We start from the raw sequence: 19,525 nt of genomic DNA, 5'->3' as shown, positions 1-19,525 counted from the left end.
TTGGCCAAGCATGCAAAACAATGATCGATTGTATGCAAAATCGACAAAGGAGCAAAATATTCACGAGATCATATGCGAACGGAACATTAAGCATTGTCATGGTAATATTAGTAATTACTAGACGTGTGCGCCGATCAAAAGATCGTCGGCGGCGGCGCAGTGTGAGGCCCTAAAACGGCCGGCGCGGCGCAGGCAGCCTGATCGGCGTGGTCATTTTGAGCAAAGATTAGCAATTTTTTCAGCTCTGCAATCTGACTTATATATATACGGTTACTTCAGTTCAGTAAATGATTTTGCCGGAGGCGGCGGTGGCGCGGCGCACACATCTTGTGTTTACCGAAAGTCTGGTTCAACTCGAAGATAAAATACCCGTTTAAAAATTAACAATGTATATTTAAAAGTAACATTTTGATAGAAAGATTCATATTATTTGTGTTACGAAGTATTGTTTTAATGGATGTAGTAGACGTAGAGTCTAATGTTTATTTTAAGTCTTGACAAAGGAACACGTTCTAAAACCGGTCTGAGGATTAAATTTATTTGTGAATGATGAATGATAAGTGATTTTACCTAGTACTGTCTATTGTATTTACAAAAATAAAAAAAACAATGGACGTTTATCGGTATGAAGTATGTAATAGCTAAAAAAAACCGAGGAAAAAGAACTGTCAACAACGGCCTCCTTGGTGAAACGGCCAAGACGTTTGATGAGAACACAAAAATTCAATATGACTTTCCGCAAGCCTGGGTTTTTTTGTGCTGTAATTGATTAGACCTTTTACATGTTGTGGTGTCAAAGAAATATTTAAGGTTTCGTGGAAAAATGCAGATTACATTGCAGTTATATATGTTTGAATAGTTATTATTACTTTTTTTTTATTTTCTTAAATATTTTTTTGCGTTTTTATGATTTATCCGAATATTAAATTTTTTGGGGCCATTTTCAACTTATTGTTGTAAATAACGCACTATTAGAAAATGGGAATCGCGTTAAGATACAGCGGGATTTGAACCTCGGACCTCTGATCCGCGAGTCCGCGACACGGAACCACAACCCGGTTAAATTGTGTTTTTTTTTTAATAAGCAAAATAAATTTAAGAGTAAGAAAGCATTTAATGTGCTTAATCAATAAAATATGACATTCAAACTTATAATTCTGTATGTGTGTATACAGAGGGTCGAATACAAACTCTGTTGGCTTATGTATAAGTCACTGCACAGCTCTGCTCCGGAATATCTAAGGGAGTTATGCATTCCAGATGAACTAGCTTACAGGCGTCTAACGCTCAGATCAGCTACGTCTACGGCGAGAGGAAAAGTTATTATACCTCTACGCAAACAGCGCACTAAATTTAGTGAACGCGCATTTGCGGTCGCAGGCCCTATGGCATGTAATGCTCTTCCAGCAGAGGTGCGAGGCTGTGAAAGTGAAGTGATGTTTCGGAAAAAGCTTAAAACCCACTTGTTCTATAAATCATTTGAATAAATCCGTAGCATGTGACAACAAAATAAATTATTTTAATCAAATTACAAATTTAAAAGAATCACTATGTAAAGCGCCGTTGAGGTATTTTGTTACGAAAATGGCGCTATATAAGTTGTCCATAATCATAATAATAATAATAAAGGCGAATCAGTACGCAATAATAGGCACACGTTGAATGATCTCATTTCAAATAAAATTTCTTAGAATTAGGATATGAAATTCTCTACTGAAATCTATAAATAGAAATTAATATAATAGTTGGATCCGTAAAGTGAAATATTTGGATAATTCGTAAGAACGCAAAACATAGCGAAGTAAATGCAAAAACTGGACACAGTGTAGCAATCGCGACAGCGAGGTCAAATTTCAGAAAACAATAACAGCGATCGGAGTGTCAATGTCAAGGTTGTACATACATCACAATATGTACATCGATTTAGAATTTAGTCTCACATCGGGCGTGCATGGCTGCCCAAGTGCCCATTAGTCTCGTCGGTGGACTAGACTGGAGGCACAATCTCCAGGCGAAGTCATGAGCCAATTATCTCTGTACACTAGACGGGCGGCGGAGGCAGAGGTGACCAAGCGGTCGCGGTCGTCATGTTCGTGTCGACCGCAGACATTCGGGTGGTCGGGTCGGTTGTGAGGCGTGAAAAAAGAATACGATCAAGTATGACTTTTAAAAATAATTCTTCGAAGATCCTTGATTTAATATTTACGACATACAAATAAATGAATTAACGCTGTATGAATACAAGATCGTACATAAAAAGAGGAAATAGAATAAAACTTATTGTTTAACTAAGTCAATGCGTCATCATCCCACGTAATCAGTAAACAATGACGTAATTTTGCAAACGTAGAACACGTGTTTTTTTTTTTTTTTAATGTCACGTGGGCAGACAGCAGTGAAGTTTTTTTTTCATTGCACTATTTCAGTCTCTGAAATGAGATGAGGTGTAAGATTAATCATCTTGCCTTCATGTAAACAATAATCGAGGAATGCTGAATTGACATATTAATGCAGTGCCCTATTCTACAGTATATATTCTGCTGAATTAAATCTGTACGCTGTACGAGTGTACACTATACACGTTGAATCGAACCGTTACGGTATGAGATACAGTTTGTTTGAGATTTGGTTTCTGGGAACATAATATAAAGTTATGAATAAAATTTGGTTAAAATGAGTGAAATTTAGAAGTGAGAGAATTCTGTGAAATTAAAATTAAATTTAGGCAAATAACACCTAAAATTAACAAATTACTCTAATATTTTCGTTAAATTATGATTGGGTAGGTACAAACATTTAATAAAAAAGGCAAATCAAAAACGCATAAAAAAAATATTAACATAATTTCGCCAGGTAAAAATGGAAATACATGACAGGTATTTACATAACAACGGATTTTTAAGGGAAATAAGTACATGATTACGAAAACCCTAAATAACCAATTTTTTTTTTAATTTTACTATATTAATACAAATATGAGTCATTTTAGTTAGTCAGTCAGTCACCGCATATATTATATGAATTATTATTATTAATGTAAAATATTATGTTTCTATTGTCATCGGTTTTCAACCGCAAGATATTACGCATCGTAATTTACTGCGCCAAGCATATCGCGAGAGACAGATTGGCAGAATATTTACAGTCAAGAGTCTAGAGTCTAGAGAGGATAGAGCAAACGATGCAGTAGTATTATATAAAAACCTTCACAAAAAACAATTCCGACAAAAGTCTCACAGAGTAACAGCTGCAGACGAAGGATACGGCCAGGGTTTATTATGTGAAGGGACAAAGAGAACGCCAAGCTCACACTTTATAGCCTGTATAGCGAATTATGTCGGGGCTTTAGTTATCAGAATACAGCAGATGATCACAAAATATCAAGACAGTGAGCAGAAAGTGATAAAGCTTTTAACCACTGAAAACGCGAGGGAGAATATAACACCCGAGCTTATCGCAAATATTAACTGAATGAATTACAAGTTGCAGATATTCAGATAAGATCGATATTGAACAAAAAAAATCAAGTTGGACACAATTATCACATATAGTTTAAAATCTTCTCTTATTATTGCTTTTTAAAATTTTAAAGATTAGTACTTGAAATACTGGTTTTCTTTCATTTTTCTCTGTTGCATTCTGCATGTTTTTATATTGTTAAACTAGTTTAATTACTTTTAGAATTGTTTTAAAAAATAATATATTACTTTTCTCATCAAGATGTTTTTAAATTAACTTGAATTTAATGTTTTTTAAAAATTATTTCAACAGAGGGGAAAAACATTTTTGAGAAGGGAATATGGAAGTCTAGGCATTTATAGGTCATATTAACTGTCATTGGCTGGTTTTCACTCCCTAGGGAGGAAATACTGTTTTTATTTCATTTTTCACTGTTGCATTCTGCATGTTTTTATATTGTTGAACTAGTTTAATTACTTTTAGAATTGTTTTAAAAAATAATATATTGCTTTTCTCATCAAGATGTTTTTAAATTAACTAAAATGTAATGTTTTTTAAAAATTATTTCAACAGAGAGGGAAAACATTTTTGAGAAGGGAATATGGAAGTCTAGGCATTTACAGGGCATATGAACTGTCATTGGCTGGTTTTCACTCCCTAGGGAGGAAATCTAGCCAGTCTACAAGCATTTGGACATACTTGAACATTGTTAATGTTTTTTATTTCTTTAAAGTTGTTTCTCATCTGTTCGTTTTTGAATTCCTTTAAATATGTATGTATGTATATATTTCCTCTTTGAAAATGGTTTTTTTTTATTGTAATTCTTAATTTTTGATTAATTTTTGGGAAGTTTTTTTTTATTTTAATATTATTTCCATTTATGTAAATACTTTTAACACGACTTTTTTTAGTTCGATTTAAATTAACTACTACTAATACTACTATTTCAGTTATGTTATTTTCCCTTGTAATATTACGCACTTAAAATAGAAATAGTTAATTGATAACCTTTGCATGTAATATAATATGGAAACTTCACTGGTCCTTTAGAGTTAAGTATAATATTGTATACTATAAAACTATGTAATAGTACTGTATGTTTTATATAAAATGAAAAAATATATATTATTGTTTATAATGTAAAAAAAAAAATGAATAACAAGCAACCTTTTCCACGTGTTTTTCTATACAGTTTGTCAAAAAAATGTTACAGGTTACAGTTTATGCACGTATAAAAAACATAATTTAGCAAAAACAAAAATATTAAAATTTATTTTATTAAAACTAAAAAATAATCAAAATAACGTAAAATAATTATTCGCTTAAAAACAGGTAGACTGACAGCCATTTTTTTGCATTCACCATGGAAACCATCGTTGTTACAAAACAGAAAATGATCTAATCCGTGATTGTACAATTCTGTGATGAGTTGATGAGTATGACAATTTCAGGAGTCGATCTAAGGTAAAGATTTTAAATGAAAATCAATTAATAACCAAATATACAATACTTTTTTTAGTCCACTCCTGTCTAGCTTCGAAAATATTCATTTCAAATTACCACCCTTTTAGAGAAAAAAAGACTTGATTAATTGGCTCCACGTGTAGTATTTAGTAAATAGGAAAAAAACAAAAATAGGAAAGAATTCACTAGTTACATAAATCTTGACGAAGCTTGTTTGCTTTGAAACCGGTCGGTGAAAATTAAAAAAAAAAATAGAGGTTAAAAACAAAGTTGTTTTATTTTATTATGAAAAGATTCTCATTTATCCGTAAAAAAATCGGTCAATTTTTCAATTTCAAGTCATTTGAGGGACCTGAATTAATAATACAAACAAACAAACCATCACGCCGTTTCCCCGTAGGGGTAGGCAGAGAGGATAGAACGTCATAACACTCTATCTTGGCATACAGACCTCGCTTCCTCTACATTCATACATCTTCTCATGCACGCACGTCGATTATTCCTACTTTTGACATGTCCATCTTCAAGTATTTGATGGACTTGATCGTGCCATGTCTTTCTTGGTCTTCCTCGTTTTCTGCATCCATCAACATTTGCATCGTAAATCCTTTTAGCCGTTCTTTCGCTGTCCATTCGCTCTACATGTCCAAACCAACGCAGCACCCCTTTCTTGATTCTGTCAATAATGCATGTCTCAGCCTTACACACTTCACGGATCTCGACATTTGTGCACCTATCATGCATCGTTTTACCACACATTCGCCTGAAGGATCGCATTTCAACAGCATTTAACCTACTTTCATCATCATTTTTCCAATTCCATACTTCGCTCCCATACATTAGAGTTGGAACTAGAACTCCGTTGTGAACTGCTAGTTTAGCCTCCTGCGATAAACATTTGTTTGCCAAAGTAGATTTTAGTGCACCGTTCACCCTGTTCCCGGCACTCACCCTCCTTTTAATATATTTCTCGGCCTTTCCGTCCCTAGTAAACATACTTCCCAGGTACACAAATTCTTCTACCTGATTCAAAAGATCTCCGTTCACGCTGATCTCACATTTAGTTATATTTTCGTCTCTTTCAAAAACCATCACTTTCGATTTATCAACATTCATAAGCAAATCGCTTTTCTTGCATACATCGTAGACTTTTGTTACCAAGAATTGAAGGTCTTCTTTCACCTAGAACTGCGCGGACGCCCCATGGAATTATTTAAGTTGACAATTCAGTAGCAAAATAAAACCATTGTTCGGTGGCAACGCAACGCTTGTGAAGACTTGGTAATTACATTTTTGTACAAGGCGCGGATGGTAATATTATGAATCATAATGAGAAAACTATTTTTAAATTACCTCAGAAGTTGAATAAATAAAATATTAGAGATAATATGCGATCGCTAATGTAAAAAATAAATAAAAGTAATGTAAATATTGACGATCACCCTAAAAGCAAGTTCAGTGTGTTGTGTAGTAAGTAGGGTACACAAAGGAAGAGTGCGAGTGCGAGCCCGAGCGGTATGCAGTGTGGAGTACAACACGCAGTCCTACCATGCTCGTGTATATCGTATGTATATTAATATACAGTGTATATATAACGTATAAGGCAGAGTGCACGGTGCGCCGCCAGGGAACGAGGGAACTCTGCTCAGCTGGAGGAAGTCACTATATAACCCAACTCGCTCCTCTGTGCGCAATAAACACACGCGCGAACTATTCTCGCGCCGCCGTAATAATTTTGAGCCCAACTTTATTAAGAACGAGGAATGGGAGCATTCGTATTACGGACACGTTATATAAAATTGAAGCACGCCGGAATACGTGCGTGGGTACACCGCACACTGCACAGTACACAGGCACGCCCCTGCTTGAACCCATACAAAGAAGCGAGGGCTATTTTTATTACGGTTCAATAACATCAAAGATAACCTCCGATTATAAAATGACTGGGGCGATAATGTCACAAGCTGTAACAAAGAACACTCAAATGTACGGGACAATATATCTAGATTCCACGAGTAAAATATATTTATTGGATCATTTTACAAAAAAATATGTGTGACGAGAGAGAAAATAAATTTTTTAAGATGTTTCAAATATTTGGATGCTAAAAAAAATAAAAGGTTACCTTGTTTACATGATGCGAGCAAAAATATAATTACAAGTTAGTTTTCATTATAAGTTAATTTACATCATATATGTACATCAGTGGCGAGCAGTAATTTATTTTACAGGTAATCTATAAAAAATGTTCATTCATTTGTACCTACATATAAGTACATATTATAAGCAGTAATAGCAGGTAATATAATTATAAATTGCAATTTTTTTGTGGTTCTGTAGAAATCAACTCATACAACAACTATTTTTAACCTTACGATATACGTAGCTTTATTTTTACACTATTTTAATACAACAGTTGTACAAAAGTTTATTAAAAAATACCACAATAACATTGAGCAGATATTTCCATTATGATTGAAATGTCAACTCTGAGCACGGGCCGATGCCTTTTCAAGTACTGCGATTCGCAAAATAACGACTTGGCTGCTCGAAAACGGATGATGACAGTCAAACAGCTTACTTTGACCGAGATGTTCAGCAGGCAATGACTTTAAATATGCATGTAATATGAAGATAGAAAATGTAATATAGGAAATGTATTATAAAAAACGTAAATATCATTGATTTTCATAATCTTGAGTTTTTTTCTAGACCAACAAAACTATTAAACCGCTTATAAACAAATACATTGTATTCACCACAAAATGAAAAACGAATAAAAGGGGTAAAATGCGATATAGTTTTTAGAGGGAAAAAAACTCTACCTAGTGCTGCAATTCAGAAATTGCAGAGAAGCATACCAAATAAGCGAGTTACTTGTATTAGTGGTTCTCATTGAAGGAAGATCCATTTTGGTCACAAAGCAGTCTGGTAACTTGCGCAAGGCGCGAGACGTGGACGGGATGGGACGGTGAAATCTCATCTCGGTCGTTTTGAAATATCCCGCTTCGCGACTTGCGACAGGTAAATAAACAAAGCGACATACAATGCCGAACATTGCCAGTGCGTACTGAACACTATACGAGCACGCTATATGTACGTTGTGCATTGCCCATCTGTCCTTCCGAAGGTACGCTTTATTTTCCCGTCAGGTTTGGGTCCGCGGTGAGTGGAATATGAGAAAAAGCACCTGCAATTTAAAGAAAAGCATACAATGTTCGATTGATTTTTTTACAAAAGCAGACAAACGTGTTTATTCTTCAAAGTAATTTTGACTCACGTTGGGCAATAGTTTAAGGCGTGAAAATAATGTTAAATGCCATATTTAGCATAATTCCGTACGTTCGTAATCATTATCTTCTTGTTCGAGAAAAATATTTATTCGAAATTCATTCACGTCTTAAATAGACATGTCGGGATCAATGAACAACGATTATTAACCCTTATCTTGGCAGAACGAAAATGTTTTTTTTTTACACATTTGATGGTTGAAAAGGCTTCAGAATTCCGAACAACTTGTTTTTTGTTTTCATTATATTATTTATAAAAATACATATATTATGAATTGTTATAATGCAGTTTTGACAGAATGCTGTTTTACCATGATTTAGTGTTTTTAAATGAAATCACATGTATCCTATAGGATACATCGCTAAGAAAATAATTAAATAAACACATTACGTCAGGGTTGGAGAACGTTTAAGAAAAGGGAAATCTAGGTGAAATCTCGGTGAAATCAGTCTGTCTAGAAACTCAAAAATTACTTATGAGACATTACTTGTTATTGTTTCTTAAGTCTTTCATTTATCTACTTATGTTATACTGCTGCACTTGAATGTATTGCTAATAAATGTAAAAGCCCATAAGTCGCGTTGCGAGTAAAACCTTACGTTCAAATCACAATGTATGATTGAAAACATTGTATTTTGATATACTTGTATATATGGGATAACTACGTATAGTATATTACGTATGCTACTAACGTATGAGGATTTATAAAACGTGATTTAAATTCTGTTCTCAATTCTACCAGAAAACCTTCGAGAGGAAATCTTCCGGTCGATAAGTCGACATCGATGAAGAGGTCGAGAGAAACGAGAATCTTATGTATACATTTGTAGTCGGTTACCAGAAAGAGGGACAAAAAAAGACGTAGCCAGGAATCCGGTTTGTCCAGAGTGGGGGGCCCTTGAACCCGCCAGACGGCCCAGCTCCCTGCGCCGAGTGTCGCTGTTCAGTTCACTGGGTAAAGTCCTCGGCTCGAGAGAACGGTGGCCTGCAGCGGAGGAACGTTAGTCGAACGGCTCCACTCCGCGGACCGGCGCGGGATGGCGAGGGCGCGATGGTCGGTGCCTCGCGAGCGGATGCCGCTCTAGCTCGGGACGCGCGCATCGCACAGTGCGCAATACTTCCCTCATCACGAGGTCAAGAGACATGACGGGACGGCGGGTCGCATTATCCATACAAAACCATAATAAGGTTACGGATTCAGACGCCGATTATTGAACAATTTATTCGACTTACAGATGTTTTACGAAATGCGCGACAAATCGACTTACGGTCCATAAATACAAGACAGGTTAGGGACTCGCGACACATTATAACTAATCAGCTGTTTAGAGTTTCAGATATCGGCCGACACTCGGCAACTTGATCGTTTGACCTTCGCAGATGACCTGTTGAGGTGTTTGCGCTCCGCGAGCGAGACAAAGTATCGCGAAGAAAAGGATCGGATAAATAAAAGGCTGGCTATAGGGTGAGCAGGTGGCTGACCTAAATCGGCAGCCATGGGAATGAAACCATTTTCGTTCTACAGTTCTTCGGTGAATGTGGCAGTTGGGTGTCGAGTAACAAAGGATCAGGGATCGTACATAGTGAAAAATGGTGCCAGGGACTATGATAGGACCAGGTGCGCAACCATTCAACTAAAATAATATGATTCTTTCGCTACAGAACGTGAGAATCAAAAAAAGTTTTTAAAAGATCTGAACCGATAAACTGAAAACATATTTTTCATAAATCGAAAATATTGTAACATTTTTCAATGGCCAAACAGTTAAAGCACGCATTTATTGAATAAATAGTATAAAAAATACTTTTTAACCACACATTTTTTTTTCTGCCGACCGGTTTTAAATCTACACAAGCTTTGTTATCAAGGTATAATTAATTATACTTTATAAAGTCGTTTAATATTTATTTATTCATTACGATGAATAACCACAAAGTTAAAACTTCAAATATAAATAAAAAATACGTATTTATTTATGATTTATTATATTATCATACAGTGAAACCAATGAATTTAAACATTTACGTTCAACGAGAAAAAGTCTAATAAGAATCCCAAATACGATAAAATATAACATGTTTCCAAAGGTAAAATAAAAAAGAATATAAAACTATAGTTAACAATAAATATTAAAAAAATATTGCGCTTTTGCCAGAACAATGTGTGGAATTATTATTATTATTATAAGGTGACGTTTTGATTAAATATTGTTGATATAATGTTTTTTTTTACAAAAACTGCATAGTTATGCATATTTTAGTTAAAATTGGAATGTTTTCTCACTAACCGCAAAATACGTTATGTTTTAAGAATAAAAATAAACACCTTTTACAATATTGTGCTCAAAACAATGCAAATGTTTCTTTAATTTTTAATACAGTGGTTTTTGTGGTTACTAAGAAAACATTACAATTTCAGTTATGCAGATTTTGTAAAAAGCCCTTCAATTTAAAAGAACTGATTGAATTTTGAACATCTTTGCTTACACCACATAATGAATTCATTATTTATCTACTGGCCTCAGTAAACTAATCTTGTACACGTAAACTGTAGATGTAGACAGGTCGTAATTTAATCGTGTAAAATAGAGCCTAATAAAAATTCAATAATTTTGAGTACGTCCAAATGTTTGTACGCATGGCTTTTACTTCACAAAACGGATGGAAGAGTTTAGGAAATGAGGGTATACAAACATACGCAGAATGGTGAATGTTATGCAGTGTGTAAAGTGACTACTTAAACCAGCAAATGACAGGAAGCTCCGTAAATACCTCGGCATCCATATTCCTAACTTTAAAATGTCCTACCTCGCTGTTGCAATAAACGTAATTCATTAAAAATGAATTGTATTGACATATTACAACAGAGGTGGAGAACATTTTGAAGAAGGTAATATTGATGTCCAGGCATTAGAGGGCTTAGGACCTGTCAATGGCTAGTTTAAGTGGCCACTTTACATATTGAGTAACATTGACCATTCTTTGTGCTTAAAAATCCATATTCCTTCGATTTTTCCATATGTTGACTTTGAGAGCTGAAACCTTTATTGGCGCGGGAGAGATTCGTCTAACTGAATTATTTCACCTACTGGGCAAAGCCCGGAAACATTTTTTAAATTTACGTATTTTGAACCAGTCCGTTTAAACCAGGCAAGGACTGGATTTCTCGCTCTAGGGAGAGGTAAACCCTTACCTAAAATTTTCTCTATCTTTGTTGTAAGATGATAATCTCAATAACTCCCCAGGAGATGAAATTCGGTCCTTGTCTACAAATATATGGACAAACTATTGTTTATTAATTACATGTTGAAATAAAGTGAAACAACGCTTACAATATCCTAAAAACAAAGATCATTACATAAATTGTAAGAACTGATCTGAAGACTCAAGTACGTTGACAGGTAAAATGTCATAAACAGGATATTACGTCATTTAGCAAATAACAATGTTTAAACCAGGCAAAACCGTTTGTCAGTCTGTAGTCTGTAGACTGTAGGTAATAAATTGACGAGTTTTTGTGAATAACGGGACCCGAGTGTTGAGCAACGCACGTTACCGAGATACGGAGCAGGTCTGGCGGGCAGCGGGCACCGGGCATGGGAACTCGAGGGAACAGTCCCTACCTTCTGTCCTAATGGTTTCAACACACCTTTTGTAATCAAAACTTTTAGAAAGTCTCGTTCACAAAAAACTTACGTTACCTACGGCTGCTAAATGGGCTTTAAACATTTATATCTGCTTGAAGACTGTCGTATTGCGCGACTGAATTCTTCAAAATAAAAATACACGACTGTTTTTTGTAAATAATATTTAAGGTTTAATTATTTAGAGATAATTGGCTTATGACGTCGCCTAAATTTGAATAAAACCTAAAAATTTTTTTTCTGTATTCGAGATTAAGATTAAAAATATTTTTTAAAGTACAAAAAAGCATCAATCTCTGTCATTTGAACGAAGAAATTGTTTTCAGAAAAGAGATGAAACACACTTTTCGAATAACGCGTATCTCAAAAATATGTATTCTGCTATCATAAACAAAAATGCAGATATTTGCTAAAAGTCATATTTTAAGATATGACACTTTCGAGTATTTATCAACTTGAAATGATATTGAAACTATGATTTAAAAATGTAAATAATCATAAGTAAAAACACAATATGTCGATTGTTTCTAAGAATAAACCAGTTTGTGTCATATCTACACTATGTGTTTGCTTATAAATCTCTAGATATTGTTTTACTACTAATGGTTCGAAATTTCTTGAAGAACAATCCCATATTTAACTCATTTTGTGATTTCTCTCAAAAACCTGTCTTTTTCATATGGGGGCACAGTATGTTCCTTGGAATGCAGTGTAAGTTAGTAGGACAATACTGCCGAGCTAAGCCTAAAAGTCGATCTGAAAAAAAAAAAACGTACTGCGATTTTTTTCTAATGGATATTCAATAGCCTCATATATTTACTAAGCCAACAAGACATTTCTGCTTCTCAAATATGAGATAATCTCTTTAAAAAAAAAAAATTCAGATGGGCAACGAAAAAATTGCAATTTAGCAGATACGACTTTTAGCCTTTAGCAGGGCAGAATATACATATACTACATTTGTTTACTACATTATAAAACACTTAAAAATTATGTATACCTTAGAAACTGGTAAAAAAAAACCACTAATGTTTCATAAAAAAATACTGACTAAAGTTTTTATTGTCTTCTGTTAAGTTATCATTTAGTGACTTACGTTGTATTCAAACTAAGGCGACGATATGCACTTTTATGCATTTTAAGTACTGTAGGGGAATAATACGAAACTGTTAATTTGGCACATTCTATATTATTTATATATATATATATATATATTAACATATTTGGATAATTTATATAGCGCCGTTTTTGTGAAAATCACCTCAAGGGCGCTGTACAGTAAATAAATATACCACCACGTCTTGCAGCAACAGAGCGCATGGACGGTTGGGATTATTTTTCCTCGTCTCCAATTATGATATACAGGAGATAGATTACAGCACGTCTTGCAGCTACAGAGCGCATAGACAATAAGAAATCTAGCCCCTATTTACATTTTTTATTCGACAATAAAGTTTGGAGATTTAGTGATATTTTAAAAAAAAAAAAAAAAACAAATTTATAAAAATAGAAGTTAGATTACAACAAGTCTTGCAGCTACTAAGCGCATGGACGGTTGGAATTCTAGACCTCATTTACTAAATTTGGATATTTGATAGTTGATAACATTTACCTATTGATATATACATTATATGTGCCCACTACTAGACTACAAAAAAAGAAAAATATTTTGCCTAAAACTGCATACGATTCTACAACAAGGTACGTCTTAAAATTCAGTCTTTGCCAACTAAAAAATGTAAAGATTTTGTCAGTACAGGCTGTTTGGAAATAGTTACTACCGAGTCAAAGAATATTTGCAGGACAAGACAGCTTGCTTGGCATTAGATTCGTGTTTATTGATTTTAGTTTGTTTATTTGAATTGTGTTGTTGGTTTGAATTTATTTGTTTGCTGAGTTTAATTAACTAATTGTTGAATTGTCGGTATTATAAAGTTGTAATTTATTGACGTTTATAAGTGATTCAATGAATCCTAAATCAATAATATATTAAACTAAACTATATAATACATATTAATAAAAATATATTAGTAGAAGTAATTTCAGGATATTTCAGTAACCTTCAGTTGTTAATATTGGTTAGACTGAAATCCATAGACGTAATCATATGTCAAAATAAGATCACATGTTTTAGCTATGGTAATGGTGTTCATGACATAAATTTCTAGGAAAAAAACGACACTAATCAAAAACAACATAAATATTTTCGGAATTTTGAAACAGGAGGGTGACCTTAATTACGTTTGAAATAATTTTTTACTCGACACAGCCTAAAAGTGTCCCATGTTTACATAAGATAAGATGGATGAGCAGTTGTCGAACAAAGGAAATGGAAGCACGTGGGTACCTGGTCTCCATGGCGGGAGGGAAGAGCGCTCGCGGCGTATCGGCGGCCCTCCAGTACAAGACATACGGATACTCGCTGAGGAGCACTGCAGCCCCGAGCCTGCCCTCCCAGCGGCCCCCGTAGGCAGGCCGACCCTGCCCTTGTTGCACACACCGGAGCCTTTGTCCTTCGCTGTACACGAACCCGTTGTCCCTGGATATGTACCCGAAACTACCGGCTAGACGACGGTCTACACAATTTCTCACCGAATTATTTGCACTGATTCGTCCATTTTGCTGCAATTCTAAACGACAGCCGTTCACGAGAGCACTAAAATTTGCGTCGATTCTGCGTGTTCTATTCAATATTCCGGCACTTTTTTGAACGGCACCGCTGTATAATACACTAGGCAACCATACTAGGTTAAGTTCTGACGTTGATATCATAGCTAAAGGCTTAAACATAGACTAACCTTGGAAGGCCAAAACACCGCGAGCTCGGGCGGGCTCTGGCCCGCGATTGGCCGAATGCGCTTCGCGTCGAATCCTCTAACCAATGACAGAGAACGTTGCATGAAATGAGTATTGCGCATGCTCCGAAACGCAGTGGCGCCCCCCACGGGCGAATATACACTACGAACATTCTCATTCAATCGTTTTCTCGCGAGTTTGTTAAATGGGGCTTTGATGCGAATGCGATGCAAATCATTGGCGGAGAAAAAAACACACGTAATTTTTATTTAGAAAAGTGGCATAAACTTTAATATTCCGATTAAAGATTTTTAAGACGAGTAAAACAATAACTAACAACACCATCGATTATCTGTTTACCTACAGATCACATACAGGAACCCTACCATTTTTTTTTACAATGTATGCGATGGAAGATTACTTTTCTGTTGTTTATTTATTATTGTGGGTATACAATTAAGTATCTAAGACGAATTTATAAGGTAAATACGCATTATCTTTTTAGGCGTTCCCGCATATAGCCATCGAAATATTATCTGAACTTTTATACAACTTACGAATATACTCCAGAAGGAATAAACAATAGTATATTGAAGATTTTTAACATTCTGGTAATTAATTACAAGAAATTAATGATTTAACAATGTCAACTAGTTTCAGTTAACGATATGGGATTTTGCATGATAAGTACATATAGTTACTGAGTTTATTTAAACCAGGGCTGCATTAAACGATCATGCATATGCTACAAAAAACTGGAAGATACTCGTATTCCTATCTTGCATATCGTGCAGCCTTGTAAGTAAGAAGAAATTCTCAATTGCGCCATTAGGCAGAGTTTGACGTTTACAAAAAATAATATTTATATTTGAATATTGTTTTAAGCTTTGTTAATCACTCATTAGAAAATATTTACCAATGAAAAGATACACAATCTAGTTTGCAGTGTTTATCCGAAAGGTTTTTGCACGCTTTCATGATACAAATACACGTTGGGCATGACCGAGCGTTTGGGTATGAGTCAAGTGTCACATGTCTATAAGTATTAATATGTCAATGCTTTCAGTGGTATTTAATATTCAAATATTACTACTACTTTATAATTACTCATTTTGATAAAACAATTTATAGATAAGAAATGACCAAACCACAGATTTGCGAACAACTAATTTACTATTACAATATTTGAGTTTGTCCAAATGTTCGTAGACAAAAGACTGGATTTCACCCCCTCGGGAGTGAATGTTACACAGTGTGTAAAGTGGCCACTTAAACCAGCCAATGACAGGTCATAAGCCCTGTAAATGCCTAGACTTCCATATTCCCTTATTTAAGGTATTCTCCATCCCTGTTGAAATTTGTTAATTTACATATTTTCATATTTTCAGGCAAAGGGATCAAGGTACTCGTATTAAGACATTACTTAGTGAATATAAATGTAATTTATATTTTATTTTTGTCAACCTTATACACAGATACGTCTAGTCATTAACGGCAAACATTTTGAATACGATATTAACAGACATATGTGATGAAATCAAATTAATTAATTATTCTTTTTCCGAACTTAAGGACGCATAGGGTACTGCATTGATACACCAACCGCAGTGTATCTCGATTATTTTTGCTATATGAAAGTAAGATGATCAGTCTTACGCTTCAGGTGCCAGCCCTGGGACTTTTGAATATTTCATGTTGACCATTTAGGGAATTGAAAACAAAAAACCTTTGCATGGAATTAATTAAATAGATATTTAAATACAGAAAAAATATTTTCAACTTAGTTTTGTATCACTGAATAGTAAAATAAAATTTGTGATAAATGTTGGGAATTCAATGATAATAATACAACAAAATAACGATGTATGAAAAAAAACTATTGGCAAAATATTTATCTGAATTCACGCAAGAGCAGTGTAGTAGTTGGAAATTAAACTCACAGCTATTCCAAATACGGTCGAATGTCGCTGAAAGTGTTAACTTTTGGAAAACTTTAGCGGAATCCGGCCAAGTGATATTAAACTTTTTCGTTTAGGCGAATAAGGGGTACATTCGCGTGAAAGGTTTCAGTTTTGGGGTGTCGTATTGATCGGGCGGAGCGCAGGGGAAAGGGGAGGGGATGTGCCGGATCTAGATAATGTGAAAACGAATGGCGATAGCAGAAATCTTGCAGCTTCCTCTTTTAATTACCTCGTTTATTTCAGTCTAACGATCATCATCATTAGAAGAATGCTACCCCGAGAACTAAATTACTTACTCGCTCGCAGAACTCAATTACGCTAATATTCGACACATAAGTAGCTAGTAGCTGGCATTAACAACACCGAATACAGGCTATAAACCAACAAACATATCCAAATGAATCGTAATAATATTTAAAATAAGATTTTGTATACATTTTGTAATACCGTATGTAGACATCTCCGCGGGAAAATTACGCCTTAATGACTATCTCGCTTCCTTTAGAATAAAATATTAAAATGATAAAGCTTTCATTTTGTGAAAGATACGTATATATTATCAAGTCTCCTTTTACATTGTCATGTCTCTGACTGCTCAGTCCAATGTATCAACATCCCATTTCGTTTTTAATCCAGACGGCAAAAAACCTGAAAAAACGTATCAAAAGAAACGAACGAAACAAAAGCCTCATCCCCGTTGACTAGAACCCTCTGTACTCAAACTTGTGAAATTGTAGACGAGAAGAGGTTCCCCTTAGGAATTTCCCAACGCGCTGTTGCCGCGAATTTTCCTAGTAGCGGTTTTGCGGGGCTAAACCACCCCCATTCAGTAGGAATCGGGCGGCGGAGGCGGCGGGGCGGAGGGTCTGAGGAATACGGAGGGTTTGGACGGGGATTCATTGGAGACGTTGCCAAATCTAGTCAAAATAACATTTTATTTTCAAATGATTTGTATGTTTAATTTTATTAAAAGGGGTTTGTGAAATATTTCAAGAACTCTCAAGAATAATAAAATATACCTAATCCGTTATTATTTGAGCTTGAAAAGTTCTTTATTTTATCGCAATACAACTGTCAACAATTCCGAAAAAATATTTTAAGCTGCATAGATACTTTGTATTTCGTACACGTGTGTCTACATATTTTAATATTGAATAGTTACTTTATTTATTTATATTGCTTATTTACTAAAAACTTCAAGTACAAAGAATGAGTACTTTGGTGAACTTATTGCTAGAAGCAATATCTTCTTGCCAACCAAAACACAGAGGTCAAAAGAAGAGTTAGCTAAAAATTTGTACTAAATAACGAAAATATATACATTAAAAAAACCTAATTAATTAAAAATAACAGCTGTTTCTTAATTGGGAGATAAGGCTGGCACATATTAACTTTAAAAATGACATTCTGTAACACATATTAAAGAATGAGGAATGTGGAATCAGATAATGAGTATGGAAGGAGATATATTTATACTTTTACAATGTTCATATTGTTTTTTTATACAGAATAATGTGGTGTCCCGTGCCGAGGGAAAAAATAACAATAAGTAAAACATGCTTTAAATTAGTTATTTTACGAAGTTAACATAATAAGCAATATAAACTAAAATAATCATAAAAACACTACCAATTTATATAGACCTGTATTATAATATATTTATGCTTCTGCGTTTATTTATTCATTCAAAATTACACTCGTTTACAGAATCATGAACTTATAAAGGCTTTTTAGGCTGTGCCCGTGTTAAGCCATAATAATAAACAAGAATAAAGAATACACAGTAAAATAAATAAAATTATTTAAACATATGATGCAAAAAAAAACAATGCATAAAAAAAAAGTTTAAATAAAAAAAAACGACAAAGAATAACGATCCATAGAAGACAGCATAAAAAATAATCTTATAAGGCATTACTTATAAATCTAGTATAAAGTTACGCCTTGGTATAGTGCTTGAATATGAATGGGAATACCATCCTTATTCTACCACTATGCCTAGCCGTAACCTTATACCAGGTTTATGAGTAAGGTCCATATAGTTAGCGCGATAGTAAATTGAAAGTCTAATGTTCAAATGTTTGAAATGCTTGTTCCAGGGTAAAATAAAACAGTACAAGAATGAAAACATACTCATACGTTGACCCTATTACTGGGTAACATTATTCACTCAGTGTTTTACATAATATGTAGTATGATAATGTATAGACATTAGTATTTGTTCAATTGAATTATTGACGCGAAACCTTTTAAATGACTGGAAAAAGGATAATGACCTTTGCCAAGAATGCAATTTAGATTGATGTTATAGTGAATGCACTAGAGTGCATGTTTCCACCCCTAGTTTAGTTTAATTCACTATTGAATGTACCCCCGCTGGAAATGCAATGTAGAAGCGTCGTTCTGTCAAAATTTTCCTAACTCACGAATTTGAAATTGCTTATAACATAAAACTTATTATACCTATTATCATTCCTAAAATATAATTATGATTACTAACAGAAATACGCAGTAAGCAGGCAGAGCGTAGTAAGGTTTCAAAATATTTTTTTAAAAAACAGCTTATCTGATAAATAATCGTTAGAGGGGAATATAAAAGTCTAATTGCTATACTGAGTTCCTTGATTATATTATTTTAGACTTAAGAAAATCTTTTTATCACAATTCATGTGAACATTAAAATGAATAAAAAAAATGCTTTGACATTATTTATACAAAAATTTTGATTTTAAGGCTATTTTCTAAAAGTCGTCAATGACTTGGGGTAGAAAAACGGGAATCAAGTTGTGGCAGAGCGAGGTTCGAACCTTGGATCTTTCACCTGCGATATGCGAGTCCACGACACTATTTTGGGACTACAACTTGGTACCTACCTAACTAAATGTATTAAAGTTTTCTAGAATACTGTTA

At 34.3% G+C, this 19,525-nt stretch overlaps 1 protein-coding gene across 1 annotated transcript in view; it reads right to left on the bottom strand.

Moving 5' to 3' along the window:
• gus (splA/ryanodine receptor domain and SOCS box containing gustavus) overlaps positions 1-14,744 on the bottom strand; it is a 67,990-nt gene extending 53,246 nt beyond the window's left edge. The window contains exon 1 of the mRNA XM_088239173.1: positions 14,206-14,744. Coding sequence (XP_088095299.1) covers positions 14,206-14,648 — 443 coding nt within the window. The 5' untranslated portion in view covers positions 14,649-14,744. The remainder of the gene's footprint in view (positions 1-14,205) is intronic.
• Between the last annotated feature and the right edge of the window lie 4,781 nt (positions 14,745-19,525).

Source organism: Micrasema longulum, unplaced genomic scaffold (assembly GCF_059751315.1).
Source record: "Micrasema longulum isolate JH-2025_06_02 unplaced genomic scaffold, ASM5975131v1 h1tg002087l, whole genome shotgun sequence".
Classification (NCBI taxonomy): domain Eukaryota; kingdom Metazoa; phylum Arthropoda; class Insecta; order Trichoptera; family Brachycentridae; genus Micrasema; species Micrasema longulum.
Note: the sequence above shows the minus strand (reverse complement) of the source record. Positions and strands in the feature narration are given on the sequence as shown.